This window comes from Drosophila persimilis, unplaced genomic scaffold (assembly GCF_003286085.1).
Source record: "Drosophila persimilis strain 14011-0111.01,24,50 unplaced genomic scaffold, DperRS2 tig00000191-arrow-pilon, whole genome shotgun sequence".
Classification (NCBI taxonomy): domain Eukaryota; kingdom Metazoa; phylum Arthropoda; class Insecta; order Diptera; family Drosophilidae; genus Drosophila; species Drosophila persimilis.
Window position 1 is genome coordinate 3,289,679 of NW_020825298.1, and position 17,108 is coordinate 3,306,786.

The window sequence follows — 17,108 nt, forward strand, 5'->3', positions numbered from 1 at the left end:
ATGATCAAATAAACCATCAATGTTCCGCTTCCATGTATCCAGTAGGATCTGTACGGCACCATTGTTTAAAGAATTTTTTTTAAGGAAACTGCTTATACGAAAAAATGCAGACGCATGACGCAGACGTAGTGTAAACCGGCCATTATTTAATAAAATAATGAAAATGTAAAACAATCAAATCTGTAATCTTAAGAGTCCAATGAAATGCTTGCTTTATTTAAGACATATGTATTGTACCTATCTATTGAACAGTTGCTAACTTGGGAAATAATTCTAAGTGAGCACAATTGGTTGAGGATGCACAGTTGAGGTAACCATGGCCCGAATACTTCAATATTCAAGCGGAATTATAATATGTATAGGTAACTACTACGGGGCAAGCCGCCTTACTTCGCTCGAGCGCCAATCCCTGGCTCACTCGCACCACCCATTTGTTCACGCACACATCATAAATAAGTATAATATCGGGATACGACGACGAACTTTGGTTCGTATAAAATGTACAGATAATAAAGAAGCTTCAGGCGTTTTCATAGCGCTGCTTCATCATTTTCTTAATATAAGATTTGTAATCGTTTCCAGGTGGCATATTGCCAGCTTTGTTTCCCAGGCCCACATTGTTGGTGCGACCATCAGCCTGTGGATTCAACAAATTATATATTTTAATTATCTAATGCAATATTTATGCTTAAATAAAAGTACCTCAATGATCTGGGTGCGCCCCTGATTCTTCCTGCCCAGACCCTGGCCCTCCGTCCAGCCCATCTTCTGCATCAAGCGGTTGCCCACGTTATTCGAGCTAATTGGCAGAGCTGAAGCCGCGCTGGCATTATTCTTCTGACGCGTCTGCAAGGTCTTTATCTCCTGCTCGAAACGCTCCCGACTGCGATTCGGAGGCGGTGGATCGCTCTCCCCGTACTTCAGTCTCCTCTCCTTGGCGCGGTCCCGATAGCTAAGATGTCCAGAAGGATGCACGAATTTACGAAATATCCCTCCAAAAATAAAGCTTTTACTTACGATAAGCCCGCGTCGCTGTCCGGATCGGGGTCGGCGTCAGCAGACGCTCCTGAACCTTGATTGAGCTTGGCCAGATTTTCTTTGTGCAAGTTCGACATTTTCAAATGCTTCTGCAGGATTTCGAGGGATTGGAAGGCACGTTTACATAACAGACAGGTCAGTTTCTGTAAGTCCACGAAGTCCATTTCATCAGCAACGGCACTAGATCCACCAACAGCCGCCGCTGGGGGCCCCGCAGTGTCTTCATCCGATTCAGAGCCACCGCCATAAGCTTTGAACAGCTTATTCACCCCCAGTGGAGCCGCGGGCGGCATAAAGTCAGTCAGCTTAGCTCGCTCCTTCTTCTCCAGTATGGAGAAACCCACATCTGCATAAGACCCCTGTGTGGAACGCGAGGTGCTAGGCCCCGACATCTCGCTTCCTGTCAAAATGGGATGGGGAGTGGCCACCACGGTATAGTCCTTCTTCTGGTTTAGCTGCTTGGCCCACTTCTCCATATCTTTGACGATCTTCTTGGCCACCTTGACCTTGTCGTGCTTGTTGTTACCGTCCTTCTCCTTGTCCTTTTCCTTGTCCTTTTTGGAATCGTCGTCCTTCTGCTCGGCCTCTGCCAGTACCTCTTGCAGTGCCGCCTGGGTGGAGGCAGGAGTCGCCAGAATGTAGGTGCTGCGCCGCTGATCCCAGTACAGATAGGCTCCCGTTTCGTTGTTGTAGTAGTACTGGGAGTGGGCGTCGTAATAGAGACCCGTGCTCGGGTCGAAGTAGTACCCAGAGGTCTCATCGTACTGGTAGCGAGAAACATCGGGGGCGGCTGCAAGGGAGAGTGGTAAATGGAGCTTGAGTCGTTACTGCATTCACTTACGATAAGTCTTGCCATCGTTTCCCCTTGGGGCGACAACATTCTGAGTGGCAAATGTGGCCTTTATCTCGGCAGCTGCTTGGGCAGCGGCTATAGCGGCCGCTGTGGCCGTTGTCTCAATGTTGCTCATCTTCTTTTGCTTTCGTTGGATGGCCGAGAGAGCCACGGCAGCCCCGGAATTGGCCTCCGTCAGCTGAGGGTCTGAGGGGCCACTCTTGGCTATCTCTGCCGTGTAGTAGTCCGTGTAGTACTGAACATAGTGCGCCTGCTCCTCTGGATTAGAGGCATACAACGAGGCACTGTACTCGGCGAGCCGGGGAACGTCGGCGAGAGTATAGCTTCCACCAGCCCCTGAGGGAGCCACAGCTGCAATTGACCCGTTTGGAATACCTCCGCTGGCCACACTTGTAGAAGTGGCAGCTGGCGAATCATTTGGTATTTTCGGCCGATCATCAACGTCGACGCAGTAACTGATGGCAACTGAAGCGGAAACGGAAGATGTTTGAGAATTGCATAGAGTGCAAGACGACGACACTTACCTTCACGGTCATCTAGTGTCAGAGGTGGATCCAGCGCGGTCAAGGCATTGTGCAGCTCCATCGAGTCAACAAGCGTGTCAAAGTGCAGATAACAGATGCCTCGCGATGCCTGCGTTAGGGTATCACGGCTGATCAGCACTTTGCTGACAGATTTGGCCAGTTTGGGCTGGAGCTGCTGCAGGGCAGTCAGCACGCCCTCCTCATTGGTCAAGGCGTCCAGATTGCGTAACATAATCTCTGTCAAAGTGCATGGGTAAGCATGGCAGGTTAATGAGTGTGTTTCTCTGTCTGAACAAAATGGCATTGCATGAGATTGTTTTTGGTTTGTATACTTTTTGTGAGGATTCGGCTGACTTCATCGATCCCCTCTCCAGCACCAGAGAGTACATTCTCGCTTTCCTCGCGGGAGACATTGCACATGAAGCACTGGAGGCGCCGCTTAAAATTGGTGGCACCACACTAAAAAACAAAAACGAAGGAAACCATTTTAGCTGCATGATCTCAGCAGGAAGTTAAAGTCAGGCCGTACCTTGACACAAGTCCAGTCTGAGATGCGCGTGTTGCGTGTATACTGCATGGACACCCGGTGATCGCCCAACTGGAGAGTGCCCTAAAGCAGAGAAGGAAGACAACGAAATGATTGCGAATTAGCGACTGGAATGATTGGATTATAAGTTTCACAGGCTACACAGTCACCAGGTTGCTTCTGTTCTGTGTTTTGCGGCGGATGTAGTCGCTGGCAGTTTGCTCCTTCTGAATACCGCTATAAGTGTGAAATGGTTACTTTAAGTTCAGTTCTCGCTCTAAACCATCCGAATTTGGACTTGACTTGACATAAAGAAACAGATGAAATGAGGAGATGCTCAACGCTTATTGCTTAATGCTTAATGCTCAACTGAAAAGGGCGACAAGGAGAACTGAACTAAAAGTGAAGATTTCGTTATAGTTGAGGCCGAGTTTTGATTTGTGCCGATCTCGTGGCTGAATCAGGAAGAGTCTTGTTGGTTGTTGTGATACCTTAGTTATTTCCATCCATTGTCTCGATTCCTCGACGGTTTTAAACTCGACAAATGCGAAACAGCGTGAGGCACCTAAATTTTAGATAGAAGCAGATACGAAAATGTTTTTGTCAAAATATGTTGTTGGTTGTTTCAATAGTTCTGTAACATTTTTTGGGGATTGCTTTTGGTTTATGTGGAATTTTGTAGATGTTTGTCGTAAGCCAACTATTAAATGAATTGTATTTCCTGTTGACAACATTGCTGGGCACTGGGCACTGGGCACTCAATACTCACGCTCTTCGTGTGGTTTTAGACTAGCCTAATTGTATGTATAAATAGTAAATTCGTCGAATTTGTAACCCACCTGTAGGCTGCTTCCTCATCACTCGTATAGAAGTGGGCTCCATATTCACTTTGATGAGCTCGCCCATGATCTGCAAGGGTTAGCGTTACGTTACAGATCGATATTTTTCCCAGTAGAACCTTATTCTTACGTCTGCCTCGGTAACATGCTTCTGAAGCCCGAAGAGTATGATATTGTTCTGGGCTTCGTTGCAGGTCCTGTGATGCTTGCGGCGATACTGGCTCTCGTCGGTCGCATCGTTGTCGCTATCGTCGTCGGAGGAGTAGCGTCTCTCGCGGTCCCGTTCCCTGTCGCGATCCCTGTTGTTATTCAGCTGGGCGTTGTTGCTCCCATTGTTTCCATTATTATGATGCCGATAGTCAGCGCCCCGACTGAAACGATGGATCCAAGTGTTCAGTTACAGCAAAAATTTGTGCTATCACAGAATGCAAGTCTTACTTGTTGCGCTCATTGCCCCGATCATAGTCGGAGTTGCGTTCCCGCGACTGGCGCTCATAGTTCTTCCACCGCTGATCGCGATTGTTATCATAGTTATCCTCGCGCCGGTCGTAGTTGTCCTCGCTTCGATGCTGACGATTATCAGAGTTATTGCGCGAGTTGTAGTTTCGCTCCTCTTGGTAGTCGTCGTCGATCAGGTCGCGGTAGAGATCCTTGTCCTGACTGCCGCCGGAATGTCTATTGTAATGCGAGGAACGCTCTCGACTCCGCGAACGCGAATTGTGGCGTCTATACCCACCGTGCTCTCGGTTCCGTTCGCTGCAAGAACATATTTCATACTCGTATGAAAGCATACACGTAACGAGGGTATCTTACCGGGAACGTGAACGGGAGCGACTATAGCGTCTATATTGACCTGCACCATGGTTTCCACCGACAACGCCGCCGCCGCCACCGCCATTGCCATTGCCATTTCCACCTCCTCCTGAGAAGCCTCGACCGTAACGTGAATCCATATTACGCTAATCTGATACGAATCGGAGCGGTAATTATATTTAATTGTCTGTCCTCATTTGTCTCGCGCTGGGCCCTTTTCCCGAGCCCGAGCTCTAAAGCTCTAAAACTAATCTTTAGCTAGTTACGTATTCAGATTTGCACATTTCTTACGTATTGTACGTTGCTGGGAGGACCAAGATTATATTTAAAGAGTTCTTTTTCCCCGAAATCCGTTCATTGAGCGTGAAATACAATTCTTACAACAAAAAGGCTGGATGAAAAATCTCTGCCTCCTTTGCCATTCACACAAAACAGACAACATGTTATCGATACTAGCTTGAGTACTTTGGCAAATGAAATACTTTGTGTTGCAAAACGGAGTAGGGAAACTGCTGAAACTGCTATACAGCAACTACAGCTGGTTGCAGAATTAAGGGGAAAATCCCCATCCAAAAAAACATTTACAGAGGTGTTTTATATTACAAATATTCATGCATTTATTTTACATTTCGATTTGTATCATACCACAATAAGCACATAATAATAATTAAAATCTGGAAAAATACATTTTCGGCCGTTCTCATAAAATGTTCAGGCATTCTCATAGCGCTGCTTCATCATCTTCTTAATATAGGATTTGTAATCGGTACCAGGTGGCAGGTTGCACACCTTGTTTCCCAGGCCCACGCTCTTGGTGCGACCATCAGCCTACGGATATGCAATTTACATTGAACTGGCGTCTGGCAATAGGTTACATATGTATAACTCGAATTACCTCAATTATCTGGGTGCGCCCCTGATTCTTCCTGCCCAGACCCTGGCCCTCCGTCCAGCCCATCTTCTGCATCAAGCGATTGCCCACGTTATTCGAGCTGATTGGCAGAGCTGAAGCCGCGCTGGCATTATTCTTCTGACGCGTCTGCAAGGTCTTTATCTCCTGCTCGAAACGCTCCCGACTGCGATTCGGAGGCGGTGGATCGCTCTCCCCGTACTTCAGTCTCCTCTCCTTGGCGCGGTCCCGATAGCTAAGATGTCCAGAAGGATGCACGAATTTACGAAATATCCCTCCAAAAATAAAGCTTTTACTTACGATAAGCCCGCGTCGCTGTCCGGATCGGGGTCGGCGTCAGCAGACGCTCCTGAACCTTGATTGAGCTTGGCCAGATTTTCTTTGTGCAAGTTCGACATTTTCAAATGCTTCTGCAGGATTTCGAGGGATTGGAAGGCACGTTTACATAACAGACAGGTCAGTTTCTGTAAGTCCACGAAGTCCATTTCATCAGCAACGGCACTAGATCCCCCAACAGCCGCCGCTGGGGGCCCCGCAGTGTCTTCATCCGATTCAGAGCCACCGCCATAAGCTTTGAACAGCTTATTCACCCCCAGTGGAGCCGCGGGCGGCATAAAGTCAGTCAGCTTAGCTCGCTCCTTCTTCTCCAGTATGGAGAAACCCACATCTGCATAAGACCCCTGTGTGGAACGCGAGGTGCTAGGCCCCGACATCTCGCTTCCTGTCAAAATGGGATGGGGAGTGGCCACCACGGTATAGTCCTTCTTCTGGTTTAGCTGCTTGGCCCACTTCTCCATATCTTTGACGATCTTCTTGGCCACCTTGACCTTGTCGTGCTTGTTGTTACCGTCCTTCTCCTTGTCCTTTTCCTTGTCCTTTTTGGAATCGTCGTCCTTCTGCTCGGCCTCTGCCAGTACCTCTTGCAGTGCCGCCTGGGTGGAGGCAGGAGTCGCCAGAATGTAGGTGCTGCGCCGCTGATCCCAGTACAGATAGGCTCCCGTTTCGTTGTTGTAGTAGTACTGGGAGTGGGCGTCGTAATAGAGACCCGTGCTCGGGTCGAAGTAGTACCCAGAGGTCTCATCGTACTGGTAGCGAGAAACATCGGGGGCGGCTGCAAGGGAGAGTGTTAAATGGAGCTTGAGTCGTTACTGCATTCACTTACGATAAGTCTTGCCATCGTTTCCCCTTGGGGCGACAACATTCTGAGTGGCAAATGTGGCCTTTATCTCGGCAGCTGCTTGGGCAGCGGCTATAGCGGCCGCTGTGGCCGTTGTCTCAATGTTGCTCATCTTCTTTTGCTTTCGTTGGATGGCCGAGAGAGCCACGGCAGCCCCGGAATTGGCCTCCGTCAGCTGAGGGTCTGAGGGGCCACTCTTGGCTATCTCTGCCGTGTAGTAGTCCGTGTAGTACTGAACATAGTGCGCCTGCTCCTCTGGATTAGAGGCATACAACGAGGCACTGTACTCGGCGAGCCGGGGAACGTCGGCGAGAGTATAGCTTCCACCAGCCCCTGAGGGAGCCACAGCTGCAATTGACCCGTTTGGAATACCTCCGCTGGCCACACTTGTAGAAGTGGCAGCTGGCGAATCATTTGGTATTTTCGGCCGATCATCAACGTCGACGCAGTAACTGATGGCAACTGAAGCGGAAACGGAAGATGTTTGAGAATTGCATAGAGTGCAAGACGACGACACTTACCTTCACGGTCATCTAGTGTCAGAGGTGGATCCAGCGCGGTCAAGGCATTGTGCAGCTCCATCGAGTCAACAAGCGTGTCAAAGTGCAGATAACAGATGCCTCGCGATGCCTGCGTTAGGGTATCACGGCTGATCAGCACTTTGCTGACAGATTTGGCCAGTTTGGGCTGGAGCTGCTGCAGGGCAGTCAGCACGCCCTCCTCATTGGTCAAGGCGTCCAGATTGCGTAACATAATCTCTGTCAAAGTGCATGGGTAAGCATGGCAGGTTAATGAGTGTGTTTCTCTGTCTGAACAAAATGGCATTGCATGAGATTGTTTTTGGTTTGTATACTTTTTGTGAGGATTCGGCTGACTTCATCGATCCCCTCTCCAGCACCAGAGAGTACATTCTCGCTTTCCTCGCGGGAGACATTGCACATGAAGCACTGGAGGCGCCGCTTAAAATTGGTGGCACCACACTAAAAAACAAAAACGAAGGAAACCATTTTAGCTGCATGATCTCAGCAGGAAGTTAAAGTCAGGCCGTACCTTGACACAAGTCCAGTCTGAGATGCGCGTGTTGCGTGTATACTGCATGGACACCCGGTGATCGCCCAACTGGAGAGTGCCCTAAAGCAGAGAAGGAAGACAACGAAATGATTGCGAATTAGCGACTGGAATGATTGGATTATAAGTTTCACAGGCTACACAGTCACCAGGTTGCTTCTGTTCTGTGTTTTGCGGCGGATGTAGTCGCTGGCAGTTTGCTCCTTCTGAATACCGCTATAAGTGTGAAATGGTTACTTTAAGTTCAGTTCTCGCTCTAAACCATCCGAATTTGGACTTGACTTGACATAAAGAAACAGATGAAATGAGGAGATGCTCAACGCTTATTGCTTAATGCTTAATGCTCAACTGAAAAGGGCGACAAGGAGAACTGAACTAAAAGTGAAGATTTCGTTATAGTTGAGGCCGAGTTTTGATTTGTGCCGATCTCGTGGCTGAATCAGGAAGAGTCTTGTTGGTTGTTGTGATACCTTAGTTATTTCCATCCATTGTCTCGATTCCTCGACGGTTTTAAACTCGACAAATGCGAAACAGCGTGAGGCACCTAAATTTTAGATAGAAGCAGATACGAAAATGTTTTTGTCAAAATATGTTGTTGGTTGTTTCAATAGTTCTGTAACATTTTTTGGGGATTGCTTTTGGTTTATGTGGAATTTTGTAGATGTTTGTCGTAAGCCAACTATTAAATGAATTGTATTTCCTGTTGACAACATTGCTGGGCACTGGGCACTGGGCACTCAATACTCACGCTCTTCGTGTGGTTTTAGACTAGCCTAATTGTATGTATAAATAGTAAATTCGTCGAATTTGTAACCCACCTGTAGGCTGCTTCCTCATCACTCGTATAGAAGTGGGCTCCATATTCACTTTGATGAGCTCGCCCATGATCTGCAAGGGTTAGCGTTACGTTACAGATCGATATTTTTCCCAGTAGAACCTTATTCTTACGTCTGCCTCGGTAACATGCTTCTGAAGCCCGAAGAGTATGATATTGTTCTGGGCTTCGTTGCAGGTCCTGTGATGCTTGCGGCGATACTGGCTCTCGTCGGTCGCATCGTTGTCGCTATCGTCGTCGGAGGAGTAGCGTCTCTCGCGGTCCCGTTCCCTGTCGCGATCCCTGTTGTTATTCAGCTGGGCGTTGTTGCTCCCATTGTTTCCATTATTATGATGCCGATAGTCAGCGCCCCGACTGAAACGATGGATCCAAGTGTTCAGTTACAGCAAAAATTTGTGCTATCACAGAATGCAAGTCTTACTTGTTGCGCTCATTGCCCCGATCATAGTCGGAGTTGCGTTCCCGCGACTGGCGCTCATAGTTCTTCCACCGCTGATCGCGATTGTTATCATAGTTATCCTCGCGCCGGTCGTAGTTGTCCTCGCTTCGATGCTGACGATTATCAGAGTTATTGCGCGAGTTGTAGTTTCGCTCCTCTTGGTAGTCGTCGTCGATCAGGTCGCGGTAGAGATCCTTGTCCTGACTGCCGCCGGAATGTCTATTGTAATGCGAGGAACGCTCTCGACTCCGCGAACGCGAATTGTGGCGTCTATACCCACCGTGCTCTCGGTTCCGTTCGCTGCAAGAACATATTTCATACTCGTATGAAAGCATACACGTAACGAGGGTATCTTACCGGGAACGTGAACGGGAGCGACTATAGCGTCTATATTGACCTGCACCATGGTTTCCACCGACAACGCCGCCGCCGCCACCGCCATTGCCATTGCCATTTCCACCTCCTCCTGAGAAGCCTCGACCGTAACGTGAATCCATATTACGCTAATCTGATACGAATCGGAGCGGTAATTATATTTAATTGTCTGTCCTCATTTGTCTCGCGCTGGGCCCTTTTCCCGAGCCCGAGCTCTAAAGCTCTAAAACTAATCTTTAGCTAGTTACGTATTCAGATTTGCACATTTCTTACGTATTGTACGTTGCTGGGAGGACCAAGATTATATTTAAAGAGTTCTTTTTCCCCGAAATCCGTTCATTGAGCGTGAAATACAATTCTTACAACAAAAAGGCTGGATGAAAAATCTCTGCCTCCTTTGCCATTCACACAAAACAGACAACATGTTATCGATACTAGCTTGAGTACTTTGGCAAATGAAATACTTTGTGTTGCAAAACGGAGTAGGGAAACTGCTGAAACTGCTATACAGCAACTACAGCTGGTTGCAGAATTAAGGGGAAAATCCCCATCCAAAAAAACATTTACAGAGGTGTTTTATATTACAAATATTCATGCATTTATTTTACATTTCGATTTGTATCATACCACAATAAGCACATAATAATAATTAAAATCTGGAAAAATACATTTTCGGCCGTTCTCATAAAATGTTCAGGCATTCTCATAGCGCTGCTTCATCATCTTCTTAATATAGGATTTGTAATCGGTACCAGGTGGCAGGTTGCACACCTTGTTTCCCAGGCCCACGCTCTTGGTGCGACCATCAGCCTACGGATATGCAATTTACATTGAACTGGCGTCTGGCAATAGGTTACATATGTATAACTCGAATTACCTCAATTATCTGGGTGCGCCCCTGATTCTTCCTGCCCAGACCCTGGCCCTCCGTCCAGCCCATCTTCTGCATCAAGCGATTGCCCACGTTATTCGAGCTGATTGGCAGAGCTGAAGCCGCGCTGGCATTATTCTTCTGACGCGTCTGCAAGGTCTTTATCTCCTGCTCGAAACGCTCCCGACTGCGATTCGGAGGCGGTGGATCGCTCTCCCCGTACTTCAGTCTCCTCTCCTTGGCGCGGTCCCGATAGCTAAGATGTCCAGAAGGATGCACGAATTTACGAAATATCCCTCCAAAAATAAAGCTTTTACTTACGATAAGCCCGCGTCGCTGTCCGGATCGGGGTCGGCGTCAGCAGACGCTCCTGAACCTTGATTGAGCTTGGCCAGATTTTCTTTGTGCAAGTTCGACATTTTCAAATGCTTCTGCAGGATTTCGAGGGATTGGAAGGCACGTTTACATAACAGACAGGTCAGTTTCTGTAAGTCCACGAAGTCCATTTCATCAGCAACGGCACTAGATCCCCCAACAGCCGCCGCTGGGGGCCCCGCAGTGTCTTCATCCGATTCAGAGCCACCGCCATAAGCTTTGAACAGCTTATTCACCCCCAGTGGAGCCGCGGGCGGCATAAAGTCAGTCAGCTTAGCTCGCTCCTTCTTCTCCAGTATGGAGAAACCCACATCTGCATAAGACCCCTGTGTGGAACGCGAGGTGCTAGGCCCCGACATCTCGCTTCCTGTCAAAATGGGATGGGGAGTGGCCACCACGGTATAGTCCTTCTTCTGGTTTAGCTGCTTGGCCCACTTCTCCATATCTTTGACGATCTTCTTGGCCACCTTGACCTTGTCGTGCTTGTTGTTACCGTCCTTCTCCTTGTCCTTTTCCTTGTCCTTTTTGGAATCGTCGTCCTTCTGCTCGGCCTCTGCCAGTACCTCTTGCAGTGCCGCCTGGGTGGAGGCAGGAGTCGCCAGAATGTAGGTGCTGCGCCGCTGATCCCAGTACAGATAGGCTCCCGTTTCGTTGTTGTAGTAGTACTGGGAGTGGGCGTCGTAATAGAGACCCGTGCTCGGGTCGAAGTAGTACCCAGAGGTCTCATCGTACTGGTAGCGAGAAACATCGGGGGCGGCTGCAAGGGAGAGTGTTAAATGGAGCTTGAGTCGTTACTGCATTCACTTACGATAAGTCTTGCCATCGTTTCCCCTTGGGGCGACAACATTCTGAGTGGCAAATGTGGCCTTTATCTCGGCAGCTGCTTGGGCAGCGGCTATAGCGGCTGCTGTGGCCGTTGTCTCAATGTTGCTCATCTTCTTTTGCTTTCGTTGGATGGCCGAGAGAGCCACGGCAGCCCCGGAATTGGCCTCCGTCAGCTGAGGGTCTGAGGGGCCACTCTTGGCTATCTCTGCCGTGTAGTAGTCCGTGTAGTACTGAACATAGTGCGCCTGCTCCTCTGGATTAGAGGCATACAACGAGGCACTGTACTCGGCGAGCCGGGGAACGTCGGCGAGAGTATAGCTTCCACCAGCCCCTGAGGGAGCCACAGCTGCAATTGACCCGTTTGGAATACCTCCGCTGGCCACACTTGTAGAGGTGGCAGCTGGCGAATCATTTGGTATTTTCGGCCGATCATCAACGTCGACGCAGTAACTGATGGCAACTGAAGCGGAAACGGAAGATGTTTGAGAATTGCATAGAGTGCAAGACGACGACACTTACCTTCACGGTCATCTAGTGTCAGAGGTGGATCCAGCGCGGTCAAGGCATTGTGCAGCTCCATCGAGTCAACGAGCGTGTCAAAGTGCAGATAACAGATGCCTCGCGATGCCTGCGTTAGGGTATCACGGCTGATCAGCACTTTGCTGACAGATTTGGCCAGTTTGGGCTGGAGCTGCTGCAGGGCAGTCAGCACGCCCTCCTCATTGGTCAAGGCGTCCAGATTGCGTAACATAATCTCTGTCAAAGTGCATGGGTAAGCATGGCAGGTTAATGAGTGTGTTTCTCTGTCTGAACAAAATGGCATTGCATGAGATTGTTTTTGGTTTGTATACTTTTTGTGAGGATTCGGGTGACTTCGTCGATTCCTTCTCCACCGCCACAGAGGGCGTTCTCGCTTTCCTCGCGGGAGGCGCTGCACATGAAGCACTGGAAGCGGCGCTTAAAATTGCTGGCACCGCACTAAAGGAGAAAAGAAAGAAACGATTTCGTTTTAGTTTGATGACCTTGCAGACATTTTAAGGTAGCTTGCACCAAAGACTAAACAATTACCAAGATGTTGCATGACGCACATAATAAAAAGCTGTTCTATGGCAGGCGGGTCATGGTCTTAAAGTTCTATTAAGGGTCGCGCGCGGGTCTCAGGTTTATTTTCGAATAAAATAACACCTCTGATCTCGGAGGCTCTGCCTATTCTGGTCTGTATTCAGCAGTTGATTTCTTCTACTGCTCCACAAGACCGAAAAAATACATGTTGGAGATACCGACTATATTTACTAAGTGAAACTAATTACGAAAAGGATCTATTTTTACTAGAGGTCTGCATGAATGGAACAAAAACCGAGCGGGAACGTTGTGAGAATGGGATTTGGTCTTGTATCAACATCTTGGTATCTTTCAGCATTTGCTTATACCTTGATACAAGTCCAGTCCGACATCCGTGTGTGGCTGTACTGCATTGACACCCGGTGATCGCCCAACTGGAGAGTGCCCTAAAGCAGAGAAGGAAGACAACGAAATGATTGCGAATTAGCGACTGGAATGATTGGATTATAAGTTTCACAGGCTACACAGTCACCAGGTTGCTTCTGTTCTGTGTTTTGCGGCGGATGTAGTCGCTGGCAGTTTGCTCCTTCTGAATACCGCTATAAGTGTGAAATGGTTACTTTAAGTTCAGTTCTCGCTCTAAACCATCCGAATTTGGACTTGACTTGACATAAAGAAACAGATGAAATGAGGAGATGCTCAACGCTTATTGATTAATGCTTAATGCTCAACTGAAAAGGGCGACAAGGAGAACTGAACTAAAAGTGAAGATTTCGTTATAGTTGAGGCCGAGTTTTGATTTGTGCCGATCTCGTGGCTGAATCAGGAAGAGTCTTGTTGGTTGTTGTGATACCTTAGTTATTTCCATCCATTGTCTCGATTCCTCGACGGTTTTAAACTCGACAAATGCGAAACAGCGTGAGGCACCTAAATTTTAGATAGAAGCAGATACGAAAATGTTTTTGTCAAAATATGTTGTTGGTTGTTTCAATAGTTCTGTAACATTTTTTGGGGATTGCTTTTGGTTTATGTGGAATTTTGTAGATGTTTGTCGTAAGCCAACTATTAAATGAATTGTATTTCCTGTTGACAACATTGCTGGGCACTGGGCACTGGGCACTCAATACTCACGCTCTTCGTGTGGTTTTAGACTAGCCTAATTGTATGTATAAATAGTAAATTCGTCGAATTTGTAACCCACCTGTAGGCTGCTTCCTCATCACTCGTATAGAAGTGGGCTCCATATTCACTTTGATGAGCTCGCCCATGATCTGCAAGGGTTAGCGTTACGTTACAGATCGATATTTTTCCCAGTAGAACCTTATTCTTACGTCTGCCTCGGTAACATGCTTCTGAAGCCCGAAGAGTATGATATTGTTCTGGGCTTCGTTGCAGGTCCTGTGATGCTTGCGGCGATACTGGCTCTCGTCGGTCGCATCGTTGTCGCTATCGTCGTCGGAGGAGTAGCGTCTCTCGCGGTCCCGTTCCCTGTCGCGATCCCTGTTGTTATTCAGCTGGGCGTTGTTGCTCCCATTGTTTCCATTATTATGATGCCGATAGTCAGCGCCCCGACTGAAACGATGGATCCAAGTGTTCAGTTACAGCAAAAATTTGTGCTATCACAGAATGCAAGTCTTACTTGTTGCGCTCATTGCCCCGATCATAGTCGGAGTTGCGTTCCCGCGACTGGCGCTCATAGTTCTTCCACCGCTGATCGCGATTGTTATCATAGTTATCCTCGCGCCGGTCGTAGTTGTCCTCGCTTCGATGCTGACGATTATCAGAGTTATTGCGCGAGTTGTAGTTTCGCTCCTCTTGGTAGTCGTCGTCGATCAGGTCGCGGTAGAGATCCTTGTCCTGACTGTCGCCGGAATGTCTATTGTAATGCGAGGAACGCTCTCGACTCCGCGAACGCGAATTGTGGCGTCTATACCCACCGTGCTCTCGGTTCCGTTCGCTGCAAGAACATATTTCATACTCGTATGAAAGCATACACGTAACGAGGGTATCTTACCGGGAACGTGAACGGGAGCGACTATAGCGTCTATATTGACCTGCACCATGGTTTCCACCGACAACGCCGCCGCCGCCACCGCCATTGCCATTGCCATTTCCACCTCCTCCTGAGAAGCCTCGACCGTAACGTGAATCCATATTACGCTAATCTGATACGAATCGGAGCGGTAATTATATTTAATTGTCTGTCCTCATTTGTCTCGCGCTGGGCCCTTTTCCCGAGCCCGAGCTCTAAAGCTCTAAAACTAATCTTTAGCTAGTTACGTATTCAGATTTGCACATTTCTTACGTATTGTACGTTGCTGGGAGGACCAAGATTATATTTAAAGAGTTCTTTTTCCCCGAAATCCGTTCATTGAGCGTGAAATACAATTCTTACAACAAAAAGGCTGGATGAAAAATCTCTGCCTCCTTTGCCATTCACACAAAACAGACAACATGTTATCGATACTAGCTTGAGTACTTTGGCAAATGAAATACTTTGTGTTGCAAAACGGAGTAGGGAAACTGCTGAAACTGCTATACAGCAACTACAGCTGGTTGAAGAATTAAGGGGAAAATCCCCATCCAAAAAAACATTTACAGAGGTGTTTTATATTACAGATATTCATGCATTTATTTTAAATTTCGTTCGCGTAGTCGTGAGCGATCCTCGCATTACAATAGACATTCCGGCAGCAGTCAGAACAAGGATCTCTACTGCGACCTGATTGACGGCGACTACCAAGAGGAGCGGAACTACTACTCACATTCTGAGCAGCTCTAGTCGTCGACTCAATAAATTTATTTTTCTCTTGCTTACGTTGGATAGCCGAGAGGGCTACCGCTTCAGAGTTCGCTTCAGGTAACTTGGTGTCTCCACTGTTTTCGATCTTGGCTATCGTCGCCGTGAAGTAGTCCGTGTAGTACTGAACGTAGTACGCAGTCTCACCCGGGTTACCTCCACACTGAATGCCTCCGATGTCAGGGGACATAGTAGAGGTTATAAGGAGCGACGTTATTTTTTCGCTGATGTCAGTTTCGATGTTGTAGCTGATAGATACTGAAACAGAAGTAAAGCGATGAGAGAATTGTGTAAGATTGTGTAAAATTGTTTAATTGTTTACCAGCACGTTCATCTAGGGTCAGAGGTGGATCCAGCGATGTACAGGCATTGTGCAACTCCATCGAGTCAACGAGCGTGTCAAGACCTGTCATGTGTCATGTCTTAGACCTTGGAGGTACTTCTCTTCAGACCTTCTTTTCAATCAATAATCTTATGATTTTATACTGTGAGATAACTAAGCCGGAAACACACATTTCATGATCACTGCCGACTGCTGGTTGGGTTTCCTAACTGTCTTGCTTATGGCGCTGATAACTGTGTTAACTCCATCCATTGTTTCGCTTCCTCAACGGTGGTAAATTCGATAAATGCTATACCGCGTGACGGATCTAAATTTCAAACAGAAGCAGATACAAAACGTTTGCGTCAAAAAATGATGATGGATCCGATGGGGTTGTAACATTGGTTCGAAGTTCATCGATTATCATTATCTATTGCAATCATAGCTAAACACTTCCGTCCATTTTCTTACTTATTTGATTAATTTCCATGGATATTCATCGAGTCTTTGACGCTGTTCCGTTTGACGTGTATTCAGCCCTTTACAATGCGCTCGTGATCTGAAAGTATTTAGAAAGAGAATCAGCTAAAGGGAATCCAGTATGACAATTGACACTTTGTGCACACTTCAAACTTGGTGATTCCCTTGGTCACGCCAAAGATAATGATGATTTTGAGGGCATCACTGCCAGCCTGTATATTGTTGCCACCAAACTGACCCTCATTCAGGTTTCCCGTTCACCTTCTCTGCTTTTATGTGGAAGATTTGTTCCACTGGTTATTCCATTTCTGGTCTGTGGCTGATATCCACGAGGTTGGCTGCAAGTAGGTATAGGCATAGGAGATTTGTAGCCAGCTTACTGGTTACTGGACTTGCAGTCCAGTAACGTGCTGCTTTCGTCGGTTGTGCTTCGAATTCGGTAAAGGTCATGACCATTTTTGTTTAGGTTATTGTGGCGCTTGTAGTCTTTCTATCTCCGACACTGATCATGGTCAGAATTATCATCACACTGATCACTGCCATCCTCTCGTCCGAACTGGCGCTGCTCAGGACGGAGAGGACGGATAAATCTACCGCTTTCATTGCCACCTCCTCCACCTCCGTCCATTCCTATTCTCTCCTTGAGGTAAATCCGCGGCCTTGTAGGCACCCCGGTCACCGTTTAGGTTAACAAACTTCTATCAAACGATCTAAGATTAGACAACTGTTTATAGCCTTCCACTCTTTTTTTTTTTTGTTTTTGTGGCACTCTTTTTTGCCATTCACACAATAGCGATAGTTGATTGTAGCGTGAGAATCTAGAGATGAAAATATTTGAAGAACACCAAATTATTTTAAGAAAAAGAAAGAAAAAAATGTTTACGCAAGGCACAGATGTCAAGTTAAATATTGCAAATTATAAAAATATGATTATTATTATAGTATATACGATTATAGTCGGCTCATTTACAGTTGT

General features: G+C 47.4%; 4 protein-coding genes across 15 annotated transcripts; all 4 read right to left on the reverse strand.

Moving 5' to 3' along the window:
* Positions 1-181: 181 nt before the first annotated feature.
* On the reverse strand, positions 182-4,957 carry LOC6595636 (RNA-binding protein 5-B). Of its 4 annotated transcripts, none has more exons than XM_026988346.1 (13): positions 4,885-4,955; positions 4,594-4,744; positions 4,219-4,536; positions 3,911-4,151; positions 3,781-3,850; positions 3,433-3,506; positions 2,945-3,025; positions 2,748-2,874; positions 2,416-2,652; positions 1,880-2,356; positions 1,018-1,828; positions 703-952; positions 182-637 (listed from the first exon to the last, which is right to left on the reverse strand). In XM_026988346.1, exons 2-13 carry the CDS (start codon positions 4,731-4,733, stop codon positions 521-523), a joined length of 2,943 nt encoding a protein of 980 aa, XP_026844147.1. In that variant the 5' UTR covers positions 4,734-4,744; positions 4,885-4,955; the 3' UTR covers positions 182-520. The 4 variants fall into 4 exon arrangements, with proteins under 4 accessions (XP_026844147.1, XP_002020679.1, XP_026844148.1 ...); XM_002020643.2 differs by having other exon boundaries at positions 4,594-4,739; positions 4,885-4,903; XM_026988347.1 differs by lacking the exons at positions 3,433-3,506; positions 3,911-4,151; positions 4,219-4,536; positions 4,594-4,744; positions 4,885-4,955 and having other exon boundaries at positions 3,781-3,821.
* A 226-nt stretch (positions 4,958-5,183) lies between these two features.
* Positions 5,184-13,241, reverse strand: LOC113565826 (RNA-binding protein 5-B-like). 5 transcript variants are annotated; one of them, XM_026989083.1, is made up of 13 exons: positions 9,671-9,741; positions 9,380-9,530; positions 9,005-9,322; positions 8,697-8,937; positions 8,567-8,636; positions 8,219-8,292; positions 7,731-7,811; positions 7,534-7,660; positions 7,202-7,438; positions 6,666-7,142; positions 5,804-6,614; positions 5,489-5,738; positions 5,184-5,421 (listed from the first exon to the last, which is right to left on the reverse strand). In XM_026989083.1, the coding sequence occupies exons 2-13, from the start codon at positions 9,517-9,519 to the stop codon at positions 5,305-5,307; spliced, it is 2,943 nt and encodes a 980-aa protein (XP_026844884.1). In that variant the 5' UTR covers positions 9,520-9,530; positions 9,671-9,741; the 3' UTR covers positions 5,184-5,304. The 5 variants fall into 5 exon arrangements, with proteins under 5 accessions (XP_026844884.1, XP_026844886.1, XP_026844888.1 ...); XM_026989085.1 differs by having other exon boundaries at positions 9,380-9,525; positions 9,671-9,689; XM_026989087.1 differs by lacking the exons at positions 8,219-8,292; positions 8,567-8,636; positions 8,697-8,937; ... (1 more) ...; positions 9,380-9,530; positions 9,671-9,741 and adding an exon at positions 12,950-13,241 and having other exon boundaries at positions 7,731-7,784.
* Positions 9,970-14,909, reverse strand: LOC6595635 (RNA-binding protein 5-B). Of its 4 annotated transcripts, none has more exons than XM_026989089.1 (13): positions 14,836-14,906; positions 14,545-14,695; positions 14,170-14,487; positions 13,862-14,102; positions 13,732-13,801; positions 13,384-13,457; positions 12,899-12,976; positions 12,320-12,446; positions 11,988-12,224; positions 11,452-11,928; positions 10,590-11,400; positions 10,275-10,524; positions 9,970-10,207 (listed from the first exon to the last, which is right to left on the reverse strand). In XM_026989089.1, exons 2-13 carry the CDS (start codon positions 14,682-14,684, stop codon positions 10,091-10,093), a joined length of 2,940 nt encoding a protein of 979 aa, XP_026844890.1. In that variant the 5' UTR covers positions 14,685-14,695; positions 14,836-14,906; the 3' UTR covers positions 9,970-10,090. The 4 variants fall into 4 exon arrangements, with proteins under 4 accessions (XP_026844890.1, XP_026844891.1, XP_026844892.1 ...); XM_026989090.1 differs by having other exon boundaries at positions 14,545-14,690; positions 14,836-14,854; XM_026989091.1 differs by lacking the exons at positions 9,970-10,207; positions 10,275-10,524; positions 10,590-11,400; positions 11,452-11,928 and having other exon boundaries at positions 12,157-12,446; positions 14,836-14,909.
* Positions 14,910-15,134: 225 nt separating this feature from the next.
* LOC113565696 lies at positions 15,135-16,847 on the reverse strand. Of its 2 annotated transcripts, XM_026988538.1 has the most exons (5): positions 16,727-16,847; positions 16,279-16,470; positions 16,124-16,211; positions 15,653-15,980; positions 15,135-15,588 (listed from the first exon to the last, which is right to left on the reverse strand). In XM_026988538.1, the coding sequence occupies exons 4-5, from the start codon at positions 15,741-15,743 to the stop codon at positions 15,167-15,169; spliced, it is 513 nt and encodes a 170-aa protein (XP_026844339.1). In that variant the 5' UTR covers positions 15,744-15,980; positions 16,124-16,211; positions 16,279-16,470; positions 16,727-16,847; the 3' UTR covers positions 15,135-15,166. The 2 variants fall into 2 exon arrangements, with proteins under 2 accessions (XP_026844339.1, XP_026844338.1); XM_026988537.1 differs by having other exon boundaries at positions 16,279-16,847.
* Between the last annotated feature and the right edge of the window lie 261 nt (positions 16,848-17,108).

Excerpts from the sequence above, each read along its gene's own strand:
- LOC6595636 (XM_026988346.1), bottom strand. The coding sequence starts at position 4,733 with ATGGATTCACGTTACGGTCGAGGCTTCTCAGGAGGAGGTGGAAATGGC. Across the intron at positions 3,507-3,780 it reads GATGAGGAAGCAGCCTACAG|GTGCCTCACGCTGTTTCGCA; the intron begins GTGGGTTACAAA and ends TCTAAAATTTAG. Across the intron at positions 2,653-2,747 it reads CAGCCGAATCCTCACAAAAA|AGATTATGTTACGCAATCTG; the intron begins GTATACAAACCA and ends GCACTTTGACAG.
- LOC113565826 (XM_026989083.1), bottom strand. The coding sequence starts at position 9,519 with ATGGATTCACGTTACGGTCGAGGCTTCTCAGGAGGAGGTGGAAATGGC. Across the intron at positions 8,637-8,696 it reads AGCATGTTACCGAGGCAGAC|ATCATGGGCGAGCTCATCAA; the intron begins GTAAGAATAAGG and ends TAACCCTTGCAG. Across the intron at positions 7,812-8,218 it reads AATGGATGGAAATAACTAAG|GGCACTCTCCAGTTGGGCGA; the intron begins GTATCACAACAA and ends TCTCTGCTTTAG.
- LOC6595635 (XM_026989089.1), bottom strand. The coding sequence starts at position 14,684 with ATGGATTCACGTTACGGTCGAGGCTTCTCAGGAGGAGGTGGAAATGGC. Across the intron at positions 14,488-14,544 it reads CGCTCCCGTTCACGTTCCCG|CGAACGGAACCGAGAGCACG; the intron begins GTAAGATACCCT and ends ATGTTCTTGCAG. Across the intron at positions 13,458-13,731 it reads GATGAGGAAGCAGCCTACAG|GTGCCTCACGCTGTTTCGCA; the intron begins GTGGGTTACAAA and ends TCTAAAATTTAG.
- LOC113565696 (XM_026988538.1), bottom strand. The coding sequence starts at position 15,743 with ATGACAGGTCTTGACACGCTCGTTGACTCGATGGAGTTGCACAATGCC. Across the intron at positions 15,589-15,652 it reads GACCCTAGATGAACGTGCTG|TATCTATCAGCTACAACATC; the intron begins GTAAACAATTAA and ends CTTCTGTTTCAG.